Source organism: Podarcis gaigeae (genome assembly GCF_964106915.1).
Source record: "Podarcis gaigeae genome assembly, chromosome: 17".
Taxonomy (NCBI): Eukaryota; Metazoa; Chordata; class Lepidosauria; order Squamata; family Lacertidae; genus Podarcis; species Podarcis gaigeae.
Window position 1 is genome coordinate 6,246,984 of NC_139694.1, and position 27,071 is coordinate 6,274,054.

The window sequence follows — 27,071 nt, forward strand, 5'->3', positions numbered from 1 at the left end:
CTCACTAATAGGGCTTTGGAGCTGTGTCTGAAGACTGTTGTCACATACATCTGTCCAGGGCACAATGGATCAAATTTTGAGATTGGTGTGGTAATTAGATGCACTAAGAAAAATTGTGCTCAGTATATTCGGTATTATAGGACAGGATATTCAAGAATTCTTTAAACAGATTGAAAAGTCATTGGGCAAATATTTTTCTCATTGTCTAGTACATAGTGGATTCTTGTGCAGTGAAATTGTTGGTTCACAAGGGGAAAAATCTAGAGCTGGGCCCCTGTAACAATTACATTGGTTATTTGTTTAAATGAGCAAATAGTGGATCTGGGAGCAACACAAGATTTGGCATCTATTTCTTCGTGGGTAATACCATTTACAACTTCTACATTAAGAACTTGGGTAAAGCAGGTGAACTCTTCTCTTTAAAAAGCATTAGACCTAGCAAAAATTACCACTGCAAACCACTGTGTGATTATTTGTAAAACTTTGTGGGACAAAAGGTATTTATTTGTTATTGGTGGCTATTTGAAGTATCAAGCAGATACTTCTTTTTTAACAAAAGTTTCCCAATAATAATCTTAGATGTTCTTATAATTTCTAACCATGAAATAGTAAATGAGGGAAGAAGCAAGTTTGGGACTGATAAAGATATTGGCAGTCCATAGATGGGGCAAAAAAGGAGAAACAGCAAACTATGTTTTTACCAGTCTTCACCGGTAAAATGAAAATGTACAAGTCATGCAGGAAATAGCAATCACTACAGCATTAATGAGCATATGCTGCAGCAGTCAGTTTCAAATTTTCCATATTACTGGATATTATTTTCTAGAGTGGGCACTCTGTTCATGTGATGTGCTGGCTGGACCTGTGTGTATAATTATAACCCACCTGTTAAAATATTCAAGGCTACTTAACAACAATAGTTAAAATAAAAAATAAAAGTGTTGAACAGCCCAAATCACTCCAAAGATAAAACTCATGAAGCAGCTTGTGTGGAAATAAAATAAATAAATATACCTTAAAATCTGTTGGCCTTCCCCTTGTCCCACATGAACTGAGCCTCTTCTCCCTTGAAGCTACACATTGCAGAAGATGACTGTAGTGGTAGGGAAACTGTTTCAGGAGACTTTGTCTACTATTACCGCTCTTTTTATTAGAAAATCTCCAGTAGCTTCCAAAGAACCCCAGGGTTCCTTAGAAAACAAATATGCTCATATTGGGGGGGGAAACTGCAATTTTCACACCATTATTTACACATGGTAGATTGTTGCAGATCCTGATCCTGGTATGATCAAGCACCAAGGTGGGTAAAAGTATAAACTAAAAGTTTGGGCGTGTCACTACTGAAGTTCATTTTTTTTCAACCTTTTAAAAATAAGATTTACAACTTTTAAATGAGAAATTAGACATAGTTTTGAAAATCAGTTTTAATGGTTTTTAAAATATCTTTTTCAGGAGTAGGTGGAGCAGACTGGAACATCAGTGATAAAGACGTAGAGGTAAATTGATAAAATGTTGCATATTCTTTGGCTGTTCTTGTGACTGACCAACATACTCTGTGTGGGTGCCTCTCCAAATCCCTCTGTATAAGACATACTAAAATAGTCTAATGTGTGTAGATGTGTCACTTTTACAAATGCAGGGTGTATTGTCTTATAAATTGTGTTGTTTTCATTACATTTTTTAAGAAATAAAATTTCAATTTCCCATGATAATTTGTAGCACAATAGCCACCAACCAATTATTACAGGAGGAAAAAAAAGATAATGCTAGTCAGTGGATATAGTTATTTTATTTTTAATCAAGATTTGGCATTCAAGTGAACATTTATTCCATTCCACAATACCTTTCACTGACTATAGAATATACAGTAAATCAAGAAAGTGTATTTTGGAAAAGTACAGCTATGTATGGGTACGTTTACAGTGATAAATTTATGTATCCTCATAATAACTGAAAATATGAAACAATCAAGAAATATATGAACTAAAAATTTAATAAAGAATTATATACAGTGGGATCGTTTGGTACAAAGCAGCCTCCTCACTTTACACAAATGGAGTTGAAGTGGCTTTCTGTGAGTTAGCTGTCAAATTTGTATAGGGAGAAAAAGTATATAGATTTTCCCTCTTCATTGAAAGTTGCCCTGATCTAACTAAACTCCCTGCTGTCATAGCTTATGGGTCTTGGTGGTCCTGAAGAAAGCTAATACTTTTAAACTTTTCCCAAGCATGTATCCTCATTATGTGTATGCGTGTGTGTGCATGCGTGCATGCAATGAATAGATTCATAAATAATTGTTCATCCCCCGAGTTAAACACTGGGCCATCTGTAAATCACCTCCACCCATGATCAGCTAGCACAGACCAAGCAGAAACATGCCACATGCAGGTCCCATCCATCCCAGCCAGCATGCCCGTGGCCAAGTGGGAGCTACATCACTAGAGTCACATCGTAGCCAACCTTTCTATAAAGGTTGATATAGAATTAGAAACAATGCAAGGAACCCTTTTCTTTGCTTAAGACTCTCCTCCCTGCAAGAGAGGGGAGTGGTTGTGGGCGGGAGCCCGAGCTCCGCCTCCCCCACTCACCTGGCTGGCACCCGCCCCCATCGGCAGGCACCCAACCAGGTGCCTCCGAGGGGGCGTTTACAGCATCCTAAATGCTGCGGCGCCAGCCCCTCCTCGGCCTCATTCTCCGCCGTCCCGTCGCGAGTCACCCACCCTCCATTCCCTTTGAGCTCAGGGTTTTAGTTTTTTCCTTGGCCTTGCTATGGACCTTAGGTTGGTCGCCCTGGTTGTCTGGGGGGCCTGGTAGGAATTTTTCCATTTGGCTTTTTGGTTTTGTCGCCTACCTCGTAGCAATCGTCACAACTTTTGTGGTATTGGTGGGTAGGTTAGGCATTGGAAAAATGTGTTGTGGTGTTGAAGAGCTAGGTGTGGCCATCGCCTATGCCTTCAATTTTTGGGTATTCCGTTAAGGGAATCTGGCGGTCGTGTATTCTGTCCGATGCCTGCTTGGCGGGAGGCCATGGCACGACCCTTGGTGACATCAGGGGAGAGCCTATAGTTGGATTAGCATCAACAGGCTCCGCCTACTGGTGAATAAACCCTCCTTGTTTTAGACATCCAATGCCTAAGCCAATACCTTTTCACTGCTGTAATCAATAAACTTGTGGCCTTTTCTTGCCCATTAACCTTATATATCGTGTCCTTGTGTATTTATTTCTCGTTGCGGGGGTTGGGTCCTCGAACCACAACAGAAACTTAGCAAGCCAACACATTTTTTTCTTTTGCACAACTCCATTAGCAGCAGTATTTGAATTTCCAAATGTAAAAAATATTTTGCTCATAAGTACTTCAGACTAATGGCTGACTTGGTTCATAATTGGGCCTAAGCCAATTTTATCACCCCCTCCCCCCCCCAAAAAAAACACATTTTTGCTTTTCTCTGAGATGCCATTGGGAGCTTAAAATACCTCCCCTTCCCTGAGAGTCCCAGAACACTAACCATCCTCCCCCTTATTCCCAGCTGCAACTTTGATGTCCTTGAGAAATAACATTTCCAAGGGATCCTAACACCAGAGAGGGAGGCCTTTCAAAGGTCATTTCTAATCATGTTTGATGTTACCAGGAAGAGGGTGGTGGATGGAGACCAAGACAGGAGGGAGTTACCCAGCTTGAAATATGGTCTGAGCTGGAGAAGAATTTGTGGGTTGGATTATGGTTTAGCATTATGAGCTGAGCTAATTTGGTGTTACAAACTGCCTTCCAAATTTTAGGAAGACTACTCAGTGTAGTGAAGTATGTTTTAGAATAGGTTTGCGGTATGAATAAGCCCTTCCGTTTAGATGTTATTTTTAGAATCATAGAATTGTAGTGTCAGAAGGGACCCTGAGGGTCATCTGGTCCAACCCCCTGCAATGCAGGAATCTCAGCTAGATCGTACATGACAGATGGCCACCCAACCTGTGCTTCAAGCCCTCCAAGGAAGCTGAGTCCACTACCTTTCAAGGGAGTCCATCCTACTGTTGAAGACCTGTTTAACGTCAGAAAGTTATTTCTGTTGTTTAGTCAGAATGATATATCTTGTAACTTGAAGGAATTGATTCAGGTCCTATCCTCCAGAGAAGGAACAAACAAGCTTGTTCCATTTTACATGTGATAGCCCTTTAGATATTTGAAGATGGCTATCCTATCTCCTCTCAGTCTTCACATCTCCAAGCTAAACATATGCAAACATTCCTGAAAGGCTTAATTTCCAGACTCTTGATCATCTTGGTTGCCCTTCTCTGTACACATTCTGATTTGTCAATATCCTTCTTCAACTGTGGTGCCCAGAACTGGACACAGTATTCCAGGTGTGGCCTAATCAAGGCAGAAGAGAGAAAGACTATTCCTTCCCTTGATTCCCTTGACACCATACTTCTATTGATGCAGCCTAGAATAGCATTAGCCTTTTTTGCTACAGCATCAAAGGGTTAGATAAAACTAATTAACATGTAATTTCAAGTTTGCTTTCTCAAATTTGACTTTTAATTGTACTGGAACGAGATGCAGAGCTCAAATTTTCTAATGATTGCTTCTGTTTTTCTGCCACATACCTTACAAATTTGGCTCTGAAGAACCTGATTCTCAAAAGTAGTTAGTGAATATATAGAAAAGTGGTTTGGCCATGGTCATATAAACTATAGATTCTCAACTGACTGAACCCAAAGATTGCTCACTAATGTATTGTTGAGGCAGTGAACAATTTGACGTTTGCATCAGTTTTTGTCATTTTTTAAAAGATACTTTATTAATTTTTAAAATGTAAACTAAATACAAGAAACATCAAACATGCAGATAAAAATGGAAAAGAAAGGAAAACTGGACTGAATATCATTGAAAATATTCTACTTGTGTGGCTGATCACCATTTTTGGCTTGGTCACTGCTGCAAAATGCTAAGTATTCCAAAGCCAGAAAAATTGTGGCAAGTGGGATTTTATGAAAAGAAAACTGTCAAAGTAGAATTATGCAATTTTATCCCAAACAACTGCTTTTCCAGAGATTGCTCTCTATTATACTTCCTTATGTTTTTGATATTCTACAGTTCTTGCCCTTAGATTCCTTATTACTCTTGCGTATCAGCTCATGCAGCGGCTGCCTTTTACATCTGTGCACACGTTTACTTGACCTTTAGCTTTATCCACAAATAGCTGGCGCAGAATGTGCTCCTCTAATTGAATAACATGGTCACTATCAACTGTAGTCTTCAGTATTAGAAAGACAGTAGGTGCCCATTACTGCCATTGACTACACTGTATTCAGCCAAATAAATAAGGAAATGACCGTGTCTCACTGCAAAATCATTTCACAGATGGTCTTTGGAAAACAGCAATATTAAGAAAGAGAAGGCTTTGAGAGTCTCTTATTCCAAGTTCTCCCCCCCTTATTATTCCATTTTCTATTTTTCATATTCACATACCTAAGAATTTATAGAATATGTGTGAGGTCAAGGTTTTTTGGGTTTTTTTTTTTGCTGTTTCATCTATGTTTTCTCGTTGCTTTTTTATCTACCTATTCACGCATAGAATAAAAGTGCTTCAAGAGATTATCTATCCCATGAATTTATTCATGGCAAGTTGTTTTTGCAATTATTTTTGATGCATTTTGCAGAATTCTTTATTGTGAACTAATGCTGACAAAGGTTGGCTTAACTACGGGAAAAAGAGACATACCAACTTCTAAAAATGCTTTTTCCCCTTTCTTTCTTTTTTTTTTGAAGGGAGCTTATACAATTACCAGTGGGTAAAAGGCTTACCAGGGATTTAGATGACTTTTGTTTAAACAAGTATACAAATGCAGAGCTGAATTTTTGACTCCACCTACTAGCCTTAATAGCTACAAAAGTCTAGAATGGTAAGGCAATAAGCTGCAAACTTCTAATGAATTTTTTTTTCATTTCTTTAGGCACGGATTGGCAACTATGTTACAGTGCGGCACAACAACAGATACTACACGCCAGACAAAAATGTCACTTGCAGAAATTGTGATAAACGAGGTCACTTATCAAAAAATTGTCCTACCCCAAAGGTAAATACAGTATTCTGATTTGTCTATGAAGAGAGCAATTTATTCTGTCAGTTGACAGCTTTCAGACTTTTAAAGCTCTAGTAAGAAATAATTGTTCTGAAGGGACATTTTGAGAGGGGGAAGGAGGAGATGATCGTTTCCCTCCCTCCGCGCACGACAGTTGAGAAGACAGTTTTGTCCCAGGAATCAACAGTTGCGGACTCTTTTGAAGTTTGCACCCTGTACTGGGGGGGGGGGGGGTTCAAAAGGCATGCTGCCCTTATGTGAGAGAAATTTACTTGGCGGGAGGGGGGCAGAAGAAATAGTTCAAGGACAGTGTCTCCCCGCCTCTGAATTTAGCAGTAAATTATGGGCACGCTCCCCATGCAGAGGATTCCCATATGCTTATTGTTAATTGGTTTCTCCCTCGTGCCACATTGGTGGATGTTTCCCATATCCACCTACCATGCTGACTCTGCACAAGCAACTTGCAGAAAATCCTCATAGGCTTCCTGTTACCGGCTTGTGCTGTCTGTATGGACATCTAGCTTGGGGGGGGTAGGGGAGGGAGGCAGATCATCTTTCTGCATGCAGGTATGGAGCTCACAATAGATTGGATCATGCCATATGCATGTGATGGGACAATAAACTGCGATAATTCAGAAAGTTTCAGCAGTTAATATTTTAGTACATATATTTGCTCTCGTTTGCATTAAATGGATCATCAGTTTGAACACAAGGTGTTCCCATGGCCCATTCCCCATTAGACAAGTTCCATGTTGGCTGAATTAGGACGTGAAGTCACCAGAGATAAATCTTTTAAAAAGTATCTTCCATTCTCTGTCCACCTTTGGCTGATGGCAGTGCTGATTGTCTGGTCAGTTTCAGCTCAGCAAACACTGAACCGGAAGCTTTATGCAATCAGCTTTCCAGTGTTTTATTTATTTATTTCTAGTATTTTTACCTGACCTTTCTGTTAAAATAATCAATGTATCTAACAATCATTAAGGCCACCATAAAAACTGTAAGTTAGAAAATCAAAACACCAGCAACCATTTTAAACCACCAGCAAACATTCTTGCTAAATGCAGAGTCTCTGAAAATCCTTCTGAAATGAAACCGTTTGCTGCTTGCTTTTTGATGAGCAGCAATGAGGCCAGGCACACCTCTCTTAGGGGTCAGTTTCAGATTTGGGGTACCACAACTGCAAAGGCCTTATCTCTAATGTCCACCTGCCACACCTCCAGTCGTGGGGGGCCCCAGAGAAGGGCCTCTGAAGTGGAACCAGATGCTTGAGCAGGCTCGCATAAGGGGAATCAATTATTTTCTGGTTCAAGCTGTTTAGGGATTTAAAGGTCAAAATCAGCACCTTGAGTTGAACCCAGAAACAAATTGTTGGCCAGTTGGTAAAGGGCTGGTGATGTCATCTGCTCTACCTGTTTCAATCAAAAGCTGATTCCTACATTATCTTCTGGAGCAGCCCCACAGATTCCACCACAATAATGCAACAATTAACCTGGAATTGGAGAGAGAGAGTGTGACTGAGGACAGGTCTCACAAGACTGATGGATTCATCATAAGTTAGATAAATTTCCATCAATTTGTGAGCTAGTTTTAGATTTCTTTACAGTTCTTGTATTTTATTTGTAGCAGTGTGTGCATGCGTGTGTGTTTTCGTGATGATCCAGGTCTGTGGAGAATGGTTGTTAAAATATTTGAAGTAGAAACAATATGGTTAAAATTGGTGTATTTTGTTAAAAGGGGGCAAAAAATTAGGAAAAGTTGCAGGTTGCACTTTGTGTGTTGAAAATTCGTCTATCAAACATTAAGACAATCACATCATATAGAGAGCTTGCACAGAGATCATTGCACTTTGGCTACAGATTCAACAGGATCGGTGTAGGCACCAGAGAAGTAGAAATGAAGGGAGAAAAAGATTTTTAAAATACCAGCCACCAGGAAAACCAGTTATACAGTGGGCATGGGTAAGAGGGTAACTAACCCATTAACCAGAGGCCTTGGAAATGGGAATAATTACTGGAATCTAAACCTTCTGAGAAGGCACTGTTTCTTTCCTTCTTGGTTAACTGTTATTCACACATGGAAATACCAGGACTGGTTGTCTTTCTCTGAACTTCCATCAAGAGCAATAGCAGGGAGGAGCTTCTCTGGAAAGTTATCTGCCGCTTGGTGTTCATGATCTTTGCTTCACTTTCTAGGCAATGAACATGTAACAGGTGTCTGAAGTTCTGTGGAAACTTTCTGAAAATGCTAGGAAACATTTGTTTATATAAAATAAGCATGCATGTATCACATTTATCACAAGGTGACTAATATATATAATTCTGATTAAAGAAATAAAAACACACTAAAACTAATAAGAAGCTAACAAACATAAAAAGCAGAATTACCCCCAAGTTTGTTTGTCAATCAAAGCCCTTTCAGACTGAAACTATTTTAACGTGGTGTAAAAATGAAAAAAGAGATTGGTTTTTTTGAGTGGCTGCTATTCCACGGTCAGAGTGCTATCACATAAAACATCATTCTCTGGTACCTAGCGGCCTAACCTCTGAAGGTGGGCAGATATTGAGCAAGTCCTGGCTTGATGACTTCAGTAAATGCCAGGCTCATTTGAAAAAGGCTTTGATACCTTGGCTGGTGTTAATGGCACACAACATTTTTCATTTCTTTTGAGAAACTGAAGATGCAGCACGTGCCGCTCTGGTTCATTGGTAAGAAAAACACCAAAATTCAAAACCAGCTTTGAAAAATCATTTGCTAAAACATAGATCAGCCTTTGTCAGCCTGCCCAAACAGGTACTATAGACAGGGCTTTCTCAGTGGTGGCCCCAACATTTGAAACATCCTTCCCAGGAAGATATTCAGAGTCACATCACTGCTGCTGATCTTTTAAAAACAACATCAGAGAGCCAGTGTGGTGTAGTGGTTAAGAGCGGTAGCCTCGTAATCTGGGGAACCGGGTTCGCATCTCCGCTCCTCCACATGCAGCTGCTGGGTGACCTTGGGCCAGTCACACTTCTCTGAAGTCTCTCAGCCCCACACACCTCACAGAATGTTTGTTGTGGGGGAGGAAGGGAAAGGAGAATGTTAGCCGCTTTGAGACTCCTTAAAGGGAGTGAAAGGCGGGATATCAAATCCAAACTCTTTTTCTTCTTCTTCTTATTTCTGTCTGCATTTGGCTGTATTGTGCTGCACTTAAAAAACAACAACAACAACTTTAGTGGTTGAAGGTATATACTGCATGTATGTCTTTTGATTTTATTTTCAGGTGCTTTAGAGTTTTATAAGCAACATTGTGTGGGCAGTGTGCCCTGAACGTTTAAAGTGGCAAATTGGGTGAAGCATTGGTACCACAGAATGCTGCAATCAAATTTTTGACAGGGCCAGTTATCATGAGAATGCCTCCCCTTCTAAGAGTTTCACTAGCTACTGGTATATTTTGGTGCACAATTCAAAGTGCTGGTTGTGACCTTTAAAAGCCCTAAATGGGACTGGGTTATATAAAATACCATTTTCTCATATATGAGCCTGTCTGAATCTTAATGTGTTCGAGAGAAACCATTTTGCTATGTTCCAACCAGCTTCTGAGGTGTGTTTGGCAGAGATTTGAGAAAGGGCCTTCTCGGTGGCAGCACCTTGGTTCACAGGGAATTGAGCTTCCATTGACAGACAAAAGTATTCACACAGAGATGGATAAATATAGATATATTGGCCTGGTAAGACAAATTGGGTTTTGGTTGATAATTTCTCATTTATTGCTGTTTTAAATTTATTTGTTGTTTATCTGCTTTTGGCTTTATTTATGGCTTTTAATGATTGTTTCCTTCTATATTGTGTTTATATATTGCTGTTAGCTACCTCAGGCACCTATCACAGGATGGCATACTATAAATTTAAATAAATCATGTAGGTAGGAAGCCTTAAGCAAAGTGATAATGGTTCATTCTGGTTCTCAGTGTGATTTTGCCATAGCTACCTTGTGCATTTTACTTAATTTAAATTCTACAGATGCTTCAGACATTTGAATTTCCTGTCTTTGTATTTCTCCCACAGAAAATTCCACCTTGTTGTCTGTGTTCCGAAAGAGGTCACCAACAAAACAGCTGTCCTGCACGTTTTTGTTTAAATTGTTGTTTGCCTGGACACTACTCGAGAGAGTGCCTTGAGAGAACGTACTGGAAAAAACATTGTAACCGCTGTGATATGAGAGGCCATTATGCAGACGTGAGTACACAGTTAACCAAAGCTACCCCATATTTATTTCCCTGTTTCTCTCCTCAGAATCTCTTGTGCTTGTCACAATTTGTTGGGGCAACCACCTAAACTCCCACTTATAGAACTGTGTCCAGTAGGCGGTATTTCTGTGGACACACAGATTTCTATGTGCAATTAATATTTTCTGTATCTTCATAATGTTTGGATTGATGATAAAGTAATAAAAATAGAATGTAAAAATGAAATCTGGCAGCGTTGCCAGGTAAGGTCTGTATTCTTCTTTTGTATTCTTTCTGTGTTGATTGCATTTGAGCATTTCTTTGAAACTTTAAGCAAATTTTGTACTTCCTTAACAATACCTGACTATTCAGGATGTGGAATTATGTTTTTCCTTGTTTGTTTTGTTCATTTGTAAACATTTTCCCATGAAAAATGAATGTCATAAAATTCACGAAGAATTGCTGACATTCAGTGGAATGTCAATACATTTTTAAATAATTATATACATCTTTAAAATTACTTTAAAAATGGAATTGCCATTTTTGAATTTGTTGTACAAGCTTGGGAGTGGGGACTTGGTCACCATGGATACAGGTATGAATTCTAATTATGACAGGATCTTGCATGTACAGTGGTACCTCAGTTTACGTGCTTAATTTGTTCCGGAGGTCCGTACTTAACCTGAAACTGTTCTTAACCTGAAGCACCACTTTAGCTAATGGGGCCTCCTGCTGCTGCCACGCCACCAGAGCACGATTTCTGTTCTCATCCTGAAGCAAAGTTCTTAACTTGAAGCACTATTTCTGGGTTAGCGGAGTCTGTAACTTGAAGCGTATGTAACCCGAGGTACCACTGTGCCTAACTAGCTCGAGTTCTAGTTAAGTATAGTGAATAGGAGACTGAGAACAGAATTAGGAAATTCCTGGTTCAAATTTTCACCTTTGCAGGGGGACCAGAGGAGTGCTCCCTGAGCCTTTTGAGCCAATCAATTAAAAAGAAAGTCTCCTGACTTCTCTGTCTTGTGTTCTGTTACTTAGTCACACTAGAGTGTGATAGAATGTCAGGACTAACATGTGTGCATGATTGTGCACAGCCTGTATATAAATTTTATAACCAAGGTTCGTTTATGTTAGTGCTGAAGTATTCTTAACTACAATTAAGTCAAATAGGGAGAAATTGTCCTGGGGAGGAACTGAGAAGATACTGTGTGTGAATCCAATCTTTTAGCTTTCTCAGCTAAGTTATCTACACCAGAACCTACTTAGTATATTAACAGCAATGCTATGGAGATGATGTCTGCAGGAGTAGTCTAAAATATGCTAGATATACCCAAGAATGTGGGAGGTCTGGTTGTAGGAAGTGTGCTGCCTCTTGTTTTTTTTTCATAAATATGAGAAGTTCTGATTGCTCCAAGATTATTTTTGTGGGCAGTTTCTGTTTATTGTGCAATTATTTAACAAAAGAATAGCCTGTTGGATCAACGGTCTTGTCTAGCATCCTATTCTCACAGTAGCCAACCAGGGATCAGCAGGAAATTTGCAAGCAAGACCTGAACACAACATAGCTTTTAAACTATACAGGCAAAATTCATGCAAATCTGAAAATGTTGGTTGTCATTCTTGACACCTGCCCTGTTACGATCTTAAACTTCTGCCTGGTGTTTGCATAGAGGTGTCCACCACTTGGGTTATTGGAATCTACATCAGGCTTACATGCTGGGGAAGAATCTAAAATTGTCTAGGTCAGAATTTCCATTTCTGAAGAGCCCCCAAAATCCTCTGTGTGGAGACTAACACACTCACACAATTTTCTGGCAAGTGCATGCTTTCTAGGATAGTGCAACGTCTCTTTCTTGCCATATTTATTTGGGAGTAGGTCCCATTTATTTCAGCACTGAAATAACTAAAGTATTTGGAGTTTTGTCATTCATTTCTACCTCCTGTGTTGGAGGCAGGGCTGCCAACCTGAATAAAATATTGGGGGGACCTAGGTAAGCTTCACCCCACATAATCACAAGACATGGTTCACACACCCCATTTGCATGGCAGTGCTCATTAACTTTGGGGGCTTGGCCCCCTCAAATATTTTAATGGGTGGGTGAAGGGACCCCGGCCCCTAGGAGTTGGCTCATATGGTTGGAAGCAATATGCCTCTGAATGCCAGTTGCTGGGAATTAAAAGTGGGGAGAATGTTGTGCTCAGATCCTGTTTGCAGCTGGTTGGCCACTAGGAGAACAGAATGGACCACTGACTCAGGCAGGCTCTTTTGATCTGGCACTTTTTGGAAACGCCTCCCAGACTAGAATGGAGGTATCAATAACCTCAGACCGATACCATTTATAAAAAGTAGTGATTTAATATTTTTGGGGTCTAGTTTTAGTGTACATTTGTTTTCATTCAATGGCTTAGAACCAAAAGTACCCTTCCGGTATTAGAATGCCCCGTATACTCACAGTAGTTCTAACCTAATGGAAGGATACTGAATGGGAAAATGTGACCCTAAATACAGATAAGTTTTTCCATGTGTTCAGGCTCTTGTGCAGAGTGGCACAAGCCCTTTATTCATACCTTTTAACAGCCCACTAGGGTTAAGTTGCCACAGCCTATATCTTCCTTATTCTCTGTGTCTCGTGGTGTCTGATATGGTTCTACACTGCCATAGCACCAATACATTTTCTCCTTCTGCTTTGTTCTTTGGATCGAATCCAGTGTACTTAGGTATCCCCCCCCCCCCCGAATGCGGACATTCTGTTATTTTCTTTTTTCCAGCACAGTGTATTCCCATGATAATTGTTCTGATAACTATTTTGTCATCTGTTCTTGTGTGTTGCAGTGGATTTGGAGGAATGTGGTTGTTGTTGTAGTCTGAAACACAAATCCTAGCAGAGTGAATTTGACGTGGATGAACTGAGAATTCTGTTGTGGAAATTTAGAACTCTTTTTAACCCTCCTGCTCTTAAATATGTAATACTACTTCTGCTCTTTTCTTCGAAAGTTCAGAGTAGTACGGATGGGCTTTCTAGTTGACTATCATCAAACAGGTCTGAACCCTCTTAGCTTCAGAAGTTCTCTAGAAGATTATAGGCTAAGCCCTTTCATTTCTTCCTCACACCTGTTTTTGAATAATGCTTTAGCCCCACTTTTCCCAAATAGTTTCATAAAGCTTACCCTGAAGAAGATCTGTGTGTCCAAAATAGAAGAATGAACATGTTCCTTGACTTGAGTGGAGGGAAGAATGTTGGGTGGTGATATGAGTGTGACATGCCATTTCCAATAACAGCCTGGTGTGTTGTGCCCATACAACACCACGAGGGAGGAAGAGAAACAGGTCCCTGTTTCATTATGCCCCGTGGGGTCCCTCCATATATGGGAGCTCATAACATGGTAATTAAGTACCGTTAAGGATACTTTATAATTTCTGGTTCTTCCAGTGGACGTTAGTTGAGGAAGGGTCATGTGGGGCGAGCTGTTGATAAGAGAGTCACTAAATGTTTTTATCGATAGGTTTAATCAGCTCCTTTTCTGTTAACTGTCATACAGTTAATTAATATGACTTGTGCCATTAAATCTTTTGTTTGCTGCAATGGCTTGCAATGGGGCAGCTCCCAGCAGCAGCTTTGACAAAGCACCAGAGAATTCTGTTAAAAAGTTGTGTTTAGTAATTGTAGTCATCGTGTCAGGCCATAACTGACTTGGAGCTGAAGGATTTTTGTGAGATGAGTAGTTGTGCCAGCAGGGACCCAAGTCTCTTGGGCCAGCCGCACTCTCATTAAGATTTGCCGCTAGCAGTGGCGGTGTTCGGCAAGTATGTGACGTGCATTCTGTTATTGTATGCTTGGCTTGTCAGCCTGCAGCTTTCTGACACTCACTTATGTCACTCTTTATTCAGAGAGGAAGAAGCTTTTGATAATTTGACAAGACAAGCTCTTAAACGATCTAGGTCATGGCCTTCACTGTCTGTGATTGTGAACATATTTCCTGAAAGCCCTGTCACTCATCACAGCTACATTTTCTCCCGGGGAGCCATAGGCCTGTCCTGGTCTCTTGTCAGCTCACACATTTTGGTTATTCATATACCAAATACAGTCTTGGTTGAGGGTTGTTTTTTTCCCCCCTTCACTTTTGCAAATGCTAGCATGTTAGTAAGGCTAATCCTTTCTCCTGTGTTGTGTTCCCAGCAGGGTTGTGTTCAAGGGTTCTCTCTACTACAAGGCAGACAACTGGCCAAGGGGAGCTGAAAAGGAGGAAAGGCCGCTTAGTGCTGTTTTTGTGTTTGTTCATTGTTGTGGAAATATGAGAACTGGTGGCAAGGGCCTTGTCTATTGAGCACTTGAGTCTTGGTCTGCTGTCAGCGGCTGTTTAAGATTGAGTGTTTTATTTTCTTTGATGTTCACATTTGAGAATAGGGAAGTGGGAATTAAACAACAGATGCACTAAGCCGTTGTTCTCGTAAAACAATAATTAGCACATGATAAAATTCAATATGGGTCAAACGGAACAATATAAACTCTTGATTCATCTGGTGTGGCAAAGTGGGTTGATTTGTGTTTTATTTTTTTTTATGAATACTCATCACTCCTAGTTACTGATAGGATAAGTGAAGGGGACACACATCAATTTTGCACAAGTTAAGAATAAAGCTATGCTGGCCATACTAAAAAGATTTAAAAGTGAATTTGTTGTAAAAAGTGGAGTGGCCTCTTTGGAGAATTGGCATTTCATGTTCGTACATCTAAATGTTAGGAATGGTCTGACTGCTGGTCCAGGAAATAAATGCAATATTCTTCTAATGTAGCTATATTCCACCAGAGGTTTTCTTTCTTTCTTTTCCTAAATGAAGGCAATTCATGGTTAAATACTTATAAATAAGAGAAATCACAAGCTCAATTGTTGTTGAATTTAGTGATGCTCTCTTCCATATCAAGCCATTCTGCTTCATTTGAGCAACCAGTATTCTGTAGCAATTGTTAATTAGGCTTTTTGTCATTCATTGATAAGGAAAAGATATAAACTAGCTGTAAACTTTGTGCATCAGTCAGCCATCTCAATATTTAATGGGTCCTTTTTCAAGAACTTCTAATATCCCCAAACATCAATCCTAAGCATGCTTGCATGGAAGTTGATACCACTGAATATAACTGAAATTGTAGTTTTGTTTTAACATTAAGTAACCATTTGATTTTAAATATATATACCAAGCAAATTTTCATTTATATATATTTTTGCCCACAGACTAAAAATGAGCACACGGTTTTGAGTGAAATTTGGTCCTGTCTTCATGAATACCTCATTAAAACAAATAAATTCTATAATAGTTGAGGTTCAGAGTGACACAGTTATTATTCTGGAGCCAAATGATATTTTAGTAAGCTCTATAGGTGAAGATTATAGAGTAGCAAAATTTCATTCTTGCATGACAGTTCTTACTGACTACAATTTTACAACCACCATATTCTGGTAATACTCTGGTAGTAAGAATCTACACAAACTCTATCCCTGTGGCAAGCCATAAGAAATGTTGCATAAAGAACTTCAACTTCATTGGTGTTTACCCATGGCAGTATTTTTTATAGAATAAAATGAGAACCGTTGCTTAACTAGTCAGTTAATGGCAGTTTTAGTAAAATGAGGAGACAGTTTTAGGGTATCATGTGGAATGTTATTATAATATGAGCTGCATCCCAAAGGGGCACATTGTATGTTATTAATTTGCCAAAAATTGCATTCAATGTTACCTCTAGTTTCTCTTACAACATGTGAAGTCTGAAAAACAAAGATTACTTAAAATACAGACTGTGCGATTTCTGGGAACTAGAATAACTAGTGCAAATTTATGTTCACTTCTAATATGACTTACTTTATGAATCTAATGAGAAAGCTGGCATATTATTTTCATGACAGACTCTAATAGTAAAGAAAATTAAAGACTGGAGATTGCTAAGTTAATAGTACTTTATGGTGTAAAATACAAAACTTGCGCTTCTATTTAAACACTTTACCTCTTTCTGTCACTATGGTAAAACTATACTAAGACAAAAAAAGATATTTTCTTCTAGTTGAACAGTGCTTGAAAAAGCTATTAATAGGTACCTTTGTTATTTCATTACCACAGTGTAATACTGTGGTTTAGTTACAGTATGAGTAGAGAACAAATAAAGCAATGAAAGTTTTTGTAAAAATACAATCAGTAAAGCATTTTGTTATGTTCCTTATTTTGTCATTTTGCATTTTAACATGCAGGGATTACATTCTGATTTGTTTATAGGTATATTCAAACATAGAAAAATAGTTTAGAATTCTGAATTATTGTATGAAATTATAAAGTAACTTCCAAATAATAGTGCCAATCTTAAATGTTGATAAAGGCCTTTTAGAGCAATGTTTGGCATATATTTGCATTTTAGGACCTTTACGAACTTGTCTTCAAAACTTCTAAACTTGAGCAAAAGAAAGGGAAAAAGAAAACTGTTACTGGCTTTCTGACAATGGCAGGGAGTGTGTTAAACCAGTGTAAAATTCAATTAAACTGTCTAGCCAGGTTTTCGAAGCTGAAATGCAGACCCTTTCAGTTAAGCTTCTTATTTTCCTGTGACCGACACCAGTGGATACTGTGTTATGCCAAAACCAACAGGCTGTAAAGCACCTTGTTTCATGCTCCCAGCTGATCAATATTTTTATTTTCCAGGCTTGCCCAGAAATATGGAGGCAGTATCACCTAACAGTAAGTAGAAACACCTTTTTTATTTTCTTCTACCCCCAGCCTATTTACTCTTCAGTGAACTGCTGACCATAAAATATAGACAAGAATCTTGTGAAGGAAGATAATAAATATCTGAAGAGGTTTTGCACTGAAGAATGCAAGAATGTACTATGCTTCTTCCCCCAACTTTCTTTGAAAACAGTTTATATAACAGTTTTCTTTGAAAACTGTTTATATAACAGAAATCATTCATGTTGGCATCGTGTCACTTTGCTGCCTATAACTTCATCAGTAGCACATCATAGTATAATAATATCTCATGGAAGCACAGAACAGTACTGTTTACAAGTATCATGATCATACCCAAGTACCAGCATCTATTTGCACATTGGCCAAGGAAAATGAATTTTACAACATTTTTACAACTTGCATAGAATGGGAAACTATCATGTTTTATCAGTTGAACCTTGTTTAGGAGCCTTTGCTTACAAAAATAGCTGCACAACAAATAATCTTCCGTCTTCCTACTGAGCTTGTTAAGCCCAGACAGAAACTAGGGAAATGCGGGCTGTCCATTTGGTTTACGACAAGATTAAATGTTTTGTATTCCAAAACTTTGTGCAAGTTTATATTTGGCTTCATAGTCCATATAAATACTGATAAATACTAAATATTCTTGTTTTCAACAGATCATTAAGTGGTCAACAGGCTCAAGCTTGCAAACATCTATCTTCTTAGGTTATTTCATTTAAAGAAATACTGTTGGTACACGTGCTTTCCAGTATGTTTCTTTTTGCATTTTAGGATGATAAATCTTTCCCAGTTTCTCCTTAGTTTAAAATACTTTTTTAAAATAAGCAAATATGTGTGGTTTCCTTTTTTTATTTACACATATTCTTTGAGTTATCAGCGAACTTCAAAAACCATTATATGGTGGAAGCCATTCATTATGTTTCAGGAAATTTTTATTCAGTATCTTTAGTCAAATTGAGCTTTAAATATGGAGAAATATTTTTAAAAAAAATAATCTTTAGTCCCACTTCTGGGTTTACTAATCAGTTTCTTGAAAGGGATTTCTATCAAGGCAACAGGAAATAGAAATTCTTACTTAAAAATTCATAGTAACTAGTTTGCAACAACTAGAACCATTCAGTTATTTTAGACAAATTTTGTAACTTCTTTCTTAATGTCTGTACTTCCTTGTAATGTTTGCAGTATGTACAGGATTCCCTTAAATTGGGGCAATCCTTTACAGAACATTTTCTTTGCGGGTTCCAGTGTTGATGATACTTCATTGCTACAACAGAAAATTCATCTCATGGTTAACTAACTGGCTTTTGTTTTGTTTTAAAAAGTCTACCTTCATTTCCTTAAAAGTTTCTATTTCAATATTGCTGTAAAAGAAATCATATGAGAACATAACAAAAACAAAACACAGGTAGGATACAGTGTAACAAAGCTAAAGTAATGAAATGCTTAATGTAGTAGGTACCCAAAAAAGATGCACAAGTAAGTAGTCATTTGTATTTGTGTTTAGATACATACATATACTAATACTAAACAGTTTATTCCACACTTGTCACAAGTTTGTTTGAGCCTAGTTGTTAACGTCTCTTAATAAACCAGAATGTGAAGTATATATCGAATCTGCATAAACAGAACAAATTTTGAATATCGTACAAATATATACCATGTAGGTAATCTTTTAATCCCACTTATTATGCATGTTTGTCAAAGGGTTATATAAAATGTGTGGTTAATTTTTCATGCATAAGCAAAGTGTCCCTAATTAATCATTGTGAATGCTTGTTCAGATCAACAGAACAATATTTGTCACTGCTAAGGCTCTTGGTGATTTTATTCGTTTTGCCAATTTACTGAGAGATTGGGGTGCCATCTATCGACTCATTGAAACTATTGCACTCACATCTATCTTTAGTGCAGATAATGATGTGTAAATAGTGTAACCAATGGTTATGGGTTGTTCTCAGGTTTTGCTTGTGCTTAAGGTCTTTGAAATTTTAGCTATTTGAAAAAGCTGGTGTCATAATGTCACCCTTTTCTGTATCCAAAAGTCCTGCCAGAAAGAAGAAATTGCAGGAGATTATAGGAGGGAGTGAGAGATTTAAAGCAATGTTTTGATTAATTTACTGCAGATGTCTTGTTAAATATCTCAGTAGTGTTGGGCTTTCTCATAATAGTAGTCTAGGTGTACTGGTTGCTTTGCATGCAATGGTTTCTTTAAGTTGGCAAATTCATTTCCTTTTAAAAATTATAACATAGTCGTTTATACATTAAAAGTACTACAGAACTAATCATATTAAATTGTCATTTCTCCTTCAATTTTTTTAAAAAAGCTTTTCCTTGGAAAGTAGATTTTTCAGGTGTCTGTTTTAATTTTTTTTGAAAATCAAGATGTTGTTTTAAATGCTCTTAAGCCTAGAATGGCTGACATACTGCACCAAAGAGTTCACAAATTCAGAGTCACTTTAACTGAAGTAAAAGTGTATAGTTTGGTATACAACTAATTCCTTATCTGTACTAGGTTCATGAATTATGCCTCATTAAAGCTTCATATTAATATTTTACATTTTGAGTTGCAAATGTATCCTTGCCACATTTTCATTGGGAAGATAAGGCTTAACTTGAAGCTCCTCATGCCTTCTGGCCTTCATGACTCCAAATATATTGACTTTTAGGAAAGAGTAAGAGAATTGCAATTTTGCATGTAGAAGATGGCCCCATGAAGCTTTAACATGGGGGTGGCTGGGTGTTTGGATAATGCCCCCATTACATTTTCTGAAATGTACCCAATACCAACTAATACTGTCTACGATAACTGTTAGTAACGGGGTGCATGTTTTTGGTATTTTTAAAAGCTAGCTTGGATCCAAAGTGATCTGGGTCAGTGGCGAGGAAGAACCTGGAAGTGGTAGATTTTTCCTTCCAGTATCAACTCTTTATAGGATACTGCTCTGGGTGATTTTGGGCGGTTTTTTAGGGGGCATGGGAGGCTGTTGTCTGAAGGATGGAGATTAAAAGCTTCGGATCCCAACTATAATGCTTAACGTATCTTTCAGAATATAGTAGAACTATTTTTTTGCACTGTAATGTAACATGTTTCTGGTAATAAATCATTCATTGCAATTAACAATTAATAAATAACTTGCTTTCTAATTTTCTGTTTTTCACCCTGAAAACATCTTCTTTTATTTGACTCTATCAGTATTGATAAAAGTATGTGTATATATGGGGTGGATTAACTGTTCGCTAATATTGTCTCCATAAAGTTAAAAAATCTGGGAATATGTATAATGTACATGGATTCCTTGCAATGCAATTGGAAGGTGGCCTATGAAAAATACAGTGTAATGCTGTATGGGGGTAGAAAACAATTGAACAAAACATATACGGTGTCTTCATTGGAACGAACCAGGGTCAACATTTACTTACTTGAGGCTTCACATATATCGGGTACAGTATGTCTGGCATAAAATGAAACTGTGTAGGTGTTATAACCGTGTAGCAAATCATACTTAGGAATAATGTGCATGCACAAGTTTATATATCCTGGCCTAAAATCTATTAGGCCTGTGGTGTGCTATATATCATTATGGACATTGCAATTGGAAAAATGTGTTTCATGTAGTGTATAATGTGGTTGTTTTTCTATATATATATTTTAACAATATATTTCTTTGCTGTGGAGCTGGGTTTCTTCTTCTTCTTCTTCTTCTTCTTCTTCTTCTTCTTCTTCTTCTTCTTCAGGGCATCACAGTCTCTCCCATTGCCTTGCTCCATGCATGCAGTGAGCCCCCCTCCCCCATCGCCTGCCTTTTCTCATTCATATCAAAGCCCCTCGCCCCAAGATGGCCACCAACAGAGTTTTACAGCCATCAGACTTTAACCACCAAACACTATCATTTAACACGCTTTTTGACAGTTTGTTAACCTTACTTTTAATCCACTTACATTAAAAAAAAAGGTGAACCAGGAATTGCTGTTTTCGTATGCGTATCTAAAAGACATGAAGGCACAATACCTCTTTTGTGCTTAAATTTTGTGCTTGTATTTCTTTGTGTATGATCATTAAAATTCCGCTTGGTCTCCTACCTTTCTTTGAAATAAAAATGTAAGTATGCTTACTTTTAAATCTGAGCTGCACAGAGCAGCTGCTGAAATTAAGCACAACTACTGTGTATGTGTGTTTCCCTCGATTTAAAGAAATTATAAGAAACTTTATTGTCCACAAGGCCCATTCTACAGAAGAGCAATGATTTAGCTTTTTGGCTGAATTACTCAGAGATTGGTTCCTCATAATCGCACCAATGCCTATCCTAGTCTGAACTACGACATTTGAACATATAAGCCTGCTAATTGTTGTTATATTATGGTGATGTTTACAAAAGGGCGGTCTGGGATTTTCTTCGTTTGCTTTATTTAAAAGAATCTTTAAAATAGTTGTATGGCTTTTATCTAATTTCCCCCCAATATTTTGAAAACGTACACAGTATTTTGCCATCCTGTTACCCAATCCTATTCATGTTTACTAAGAAGTAAATCCTGTAGGATTAGGCTGGATGTGCTTGGAAGTAAATGTGTGTAAGATTGTAGCCTTCATAAGGTGTGTTAGCTCTCAGAGTTTTCCAGTTGTAGCATTTACAATTCGTATAATCTATTTTAAAGAATGTAAGTCATAATATTATGTATAATTTGGAGACTTTATCATATTTATTCTAAGCTTCTCATGCCCAAATGTGTCTTTCTGACTAATTAAAATTCATTTGAAACTTTAGTTATCTCCACTTTGTATGTGAATTTATGAAGAAAGAGTCATTTGTAGTTTGGGGTAGAGAAAATTGTCAGATGAAAAGGTAATTTATGCTAAAAATAAAACATGGTTTCACAATAAATTCTACCTCTTTATTCAGTTGTGATAGATAGTTCTAGATAACAAAAGCTGCATTAGTTGACATTTTAAAAATCATTTTGCTGTTTATTTCCTGAAAGGCTTGCATTTTACAGGTTTCCATTTAATTCATGAAATGTATACCTGTCAGTGGCTTTTCAGTTAAATTGAGAAATCAAGGAAGAAATTAATTCAACATATGATAAGTACACTAAGTTGAATTTATTTTGTCTTTATTTGTTTCAGGGTGCTTTTTATTAGTTTTTGTTAGAAAAACTTGTCACACATGTGTAAATAGCGAACATGCACAAGTAAAGCAACACTGCATTATCTGCACTGAGAATTTCCTCTTATCCATAATCTATCTTTTTTTCAGTAAATATCAAAACACCAAATATATTACTTTTTATTATCACATGACAGGCAGCAGCAGTAACTATCTGTAATCTTATCAAAAGCATCATTAAGTCTGTAATCCTGTGCATATATACTTGGAAGTAAATTCAGTGGAAGTTCTCAGCTAACATACATAGACTTGGTCCATATGGGATGTTCATGTTTCCAACCTGCTGAAATGCAAGATGTTACTTTTCTGGAGCACTTTAACAATACTTAATTCTCACTGAAATTAGGATGACTTCCATTTAAACAATTACTGGGGGCCAGACTAGATGACTCTCAGGGTCCCTTCTACAATTCTATGGTTCTACGTGTTGGATTGTATCCTGTGTGATTCAAATATTCTCTAACTACATAGTGATTTCAATATATATGGTTTGAAATATGAGTGTGATGTAAGTGCAAATGTGGAGGATTATATCCAATGGTAGTCATACTTTGAGTAGTTTCATTGATTTCAGTTCTTCTCCCCTGAGCATGAGTTGGTTGGTTATCTCTCCAAACCCTATTTTTTTAAAATTATGCACAAAATATGTGTATAATATAGTGTTGCCTTGTTAAAAATTGTTGATGTTTCTAAATATTTTTACGGCCAGGGTATTACAGAATACTATACTCTGACAAAAGCATTACCAGTAAGCATTGCTAGTTTACGTATTTTTGATATTTACTAGTAGGAGGCAGGCTATGTGAAAGGGGGGTTCTCAATGCAGATGATTTGTTTATGTCTGAATGTTAGCTATTTCCCTTCATGCTTTTGTTTCTGAAGCTTGGCATATTGGACCAGAACTTCTGCATCATGCATTTCTTGTACATCCTTCCCTATAAAAGCTCATAGATAAAAATTCAGTTTTAAAGAATGTTAATTTCCTAGTTGCCGCAACAGGCCCTTGCACTTTATTTTTAATTGTGCTATCTCTCTAGTTAGAAATATTCACCCAAGCCATCATGCTTTTAAAATATATTTACATGTGACTTGTATTGAAATAATGTGGATGGGGCAGGCATTTTGAGTTGACGTCTCACTGAAAGTAGTGCAGTGTAGATACTGTAGCAGTGACAAACGTGCATTCTTACCTAAATCCATCACAGTTAGGCATGCTGTAGCCCACTGAAACATCTCTCTTTGTGCCAAACCTAAAATACAATTAATGAAGAAAAATGTTTATAAATGTTGTATTAAAGTTCTAAATTGCATTAACTTGTGGAAGAATATAGCATATAAAATTGAAATTGAATGGTGTTGGTCTCAAATTGCAGGATTGATTATTGTTGCTACACTAGTGTTCCTTAATAGTGGAAATGAGATACTTAGGTATTAAGTTTCTTACTTGAGAAAAGAACCTTGCAGAAAATTCTGTATCAGCTGCTATTAAATCTACAGTAATGAATATTTTGTATTATTCATATAAGAATTGCTGTAGAAATAATTTGTTACAAACTGTACAGGCAACAGTTAAAATTTCTACAACTCCTCAATGTCTTCATTGGGAGAAAAATGTAACAATTTTAAACTCCGTGGGCTGTTTGGTTCTACAAACATAACTAACATTTTTTAATATTTTAAAATAATTCCTAAGCCATGTAGGCATCAGATCTGAAATACTGACCACGTGAGAGTGTCTAACAGTACAATCCTATACATACCTATTCAAAAGTAAGTATCATTGAGTTTATTGAGGCTTACTGCCAGGAAAAATTGTAGCTTTCTCTGGGCTTATGACTTTAGATGTTTTCAGAGTTAAGAGTAAATGAAATTAGTAGGACAAACTTGCCTTGAGTCCACATTTGTAACTTGCTGTATAAGGCATGCAGAATGAATTTTGTGCAGTTAATTACAGATTTGCATTCTGCTTAGTGTTTTCTTTTACACAGTTTAAATGAGAATTTTTTAGAGGAAGATCAGTCAAAAGCTTGCATAGATCTAAAGGATTCCATCCATTAACTTTTACTGAGCGTACTTTCTCCCATGCTAGGTTGCTTACCCACACACCTTGCAAGTAAGAAAAGGGGGGTGTTGATTGCAGAATCGGTTTGGCATACTCCTGCCTGACACAATAAAGGATTCTATAAATCCTTCCAATGTCACTGTTTTTCTTATGGAGTGACTTGCTTATGCAATTTGGGGAAATAAGGTTGTAACCACAGCCTTTTAAGAGGACGTGGCTGCCCTTTCTTTGCCTTTGAAAGCCCTGACCGAGCGTTTATTTAGCTCATTTTTGTGCTGAAAGGAGGGGCTTAATCAAATTTATGGTGTTTTCTTCGAGTGTGCAGTATTTTCACTAAAGTAAAAGAGGTGTGAAATTATGCATGTTTTATGCTCCCATTTCTGTAAATATTTGCTCTTTGATTTGTGTACAAAACATCACTGAACAAATTTTACTACATCTTGTACAGGCTTTGTATTTTAAACGGGTTGTATTTATATTTTAAGGTTTACATTAGAATTGTGGCTTCAGCGAGGTATAGAAAAACCACTTGTGATATGAGCCTTGTTGATATTTGTTTCGTCTCCAGCTTCCAAAGGGCCTAATGCTTTTATTTAATTAAGATATTTATATACCTCATTAATTGGCACCAATGACACCTAAAGTGGCTTAGCACAATACAAAAATAAAATAAAATTAACAAATATAGTGGTACCTCGGGTTACAGACGCTTCAGGTTACAGACACTTCAGGTTACAGACTCTGCTAACCCAGAAATAGTACCTCGGGTTAAGAACTTTGCTTCAGGATGAGAACAGAAATCGCGCAGCAGCGGGAGGCCCCATTAACTAAAGTGGTACCTCAGATTAAGAACGGTTTCAGGTTAAGAACAGACCTCCAGAATGAATTAAGTTCTAAACCCAAGGTACCACTCTACGCCAGACTCAATACTTCAGCATATAAAAACAGAACCATTAAAAGATATAAAATATCCAGCTAACAGTTACATTAACAGCCAAACATTGTTAATTCAAAATATTTTATTGAACAAATACTGATGTGTGGAGGACAGCGGTGCAGTTGTCTCTTGAATATTACTGGGATAACCTTCCAGACTTTGGGCACAACTGCAGAAAACACCCTACACTATGGCCAGGCAGAACAAACCTGCCTACATGGAGCAAAACTTCATTTTCAGAATGTAACAAATAGAGGAACCATCAGCCTTGCTTGTTTGCAGCATCTTTCGTAATTCCCCCCACCCCAGTAGTTAGGAAGGGCCTCAAAATATGCTTCTAGAGTAGAAGAGGCAAGGCACCCCATTTCCAAATTCTTGAACCACTGTAATTTCCTTCAATGACAGTACAAATTAGGAATTTTGTTGTCAGAGTATCAGTTAATGCAGCACATCCAAAACAGAAGAATATAGTACTCTTCTGGACACCAGGGTTACAGGATTCATATTGGGTATGCTAATATTAGCTGTCCGTTATCATTGAATGTGAGTTCTATAACACTTTAAAGATATGAAATAAAAGGAAAGTCCACAATGAATTTCCATAAGCAAGATCAAATACGTGAAATGGAAAGTGAAAGGGTTAGATTCTCTTGTAACTAAAAATCTGATTTCGAGATGTATTCCTTTCACTTTCAATCCTATATTGTAAAATGGAGGAGAGCAACATGGTGACCCTCCTAGAAGCTAGACTTTGGGATATAATCCCATGGACAGCTTACATTTTCATTCCCCTTAGTGTGAAAATGTTAGAGTGTTAGGGTTAGAGTGAAAACGTAGACCATCCACAGAATCCATTACTCATTCAAATATTTTGTCTTTACTTGAAATCCATGTCCTGACAGTTGAATGTAGTGAAATGCACATTGGACTTTGAAAACCTTGATTCATATCATTGCTCAGTCATGATTCCCTTGATGGCCTTGGGCTTGTCACTATGTTTCCATCTAACTTACCTCCCAGTCCTGTTATGATAATGTCCATCTGCAGCCCAGACCTCTTTGGAAGAACATAGCAATTACAAGGGGGGAGGGGTACCCAGTAAAAATAATAGTGGCTTCTCAGTTGTGTATCAGGATACAAAAGTATAATTGCTGGTTTCATAAGTACAATGAGGTTCAAGTTAACAAACTGTCAAAAATGGTTTTTTTAATGCAAATACTGATTCCCCTCCACCTCAAATTTCTTCCCCCAAAATTCAGTGTAAAGATAACTTAACTGGGTGTTTTTTTTAACTGTTGGTCAGTTCTCTCTGATTCTCCATGCTTGCTTAGAGAGGAGAAATCTGAGAGAGAGTCATGGTAGGTAAAAGACAGAGAATGAGAGAGGGGTGTAAACCTAGGGGAGTTGCTTAATGTGGAGTGTAAAGGTGTGATCTTTATAACCATTACATTCACTCTAGAGTGAATCTTCAGAATCGACCATCCCAGATGAATGAATCTTCAACACATGGTCACTGCACTTTTGTGCTTATCTGGTTGTTCAGAGTAGTTAAAGTATGGAGCTATAGAATGTAGTTTTAAACCTGAGCGTGAAACAATTTTAGGTTTCCTTCCACTTTTAAATCTACAATTGCTAGACAATAATATTCTGTGAAATCATACACAAGTATTTTCTAAATATAAGCTTTTCTGTGTTGTGAAACTACTCATATTTCAGTTTTCCGTATAATAAAATGTTTATATTTGTGGAAGTTGACCTCCTGTACCCCCACCTCAAATATACGTTTCAAAGTTCTGAATTAACTTAACTAGGAAGCAGTTGAGTGGGCACGTGTGGAGTATGGCAATCCTGCAAGTAAACTGGTCCCAAGCTGTTAAGGTCTTCATATAC

General features: G+C 37.6%; 1 protein-coding gene across 3 annotated transcripts in view; it reads left to right on the forward strand.

The window, feature by feature from the left end:
• Positions 1 to 27,071, forward strand: part of ZCCHC7 (zinc finger CCHC-type containing 7) — a 123,589-nt gene that overhangs the window by 72,819 nt on the left and 23,699 nt on the right. For all 3 annotated transcript variants that reach the window (XM_083719150.1, XM_083719152.1, XM_083719151.1), the window contains exons 3-6: positions 1,453 to 1,496; positions 5,951 to 6,073; positions 10,127 to 10,297; positions 16,973 to 17,008. In XM_083719150.1, the coding sequence (XP_083575276.1) occupies positions 1,453 to 1,496; positions 5,951 to 6,073; positions 10,127 to 10,297; positions 16,973 to 17,008 (374 nt within the window). The remainder of the gene's footprint in view (positions 1 to 1,452; positions 1,497 to 5,950; positions 6,074 to 10,126; positions 10,298 to 16,972; positions 17,009 to 27,071) is intronic.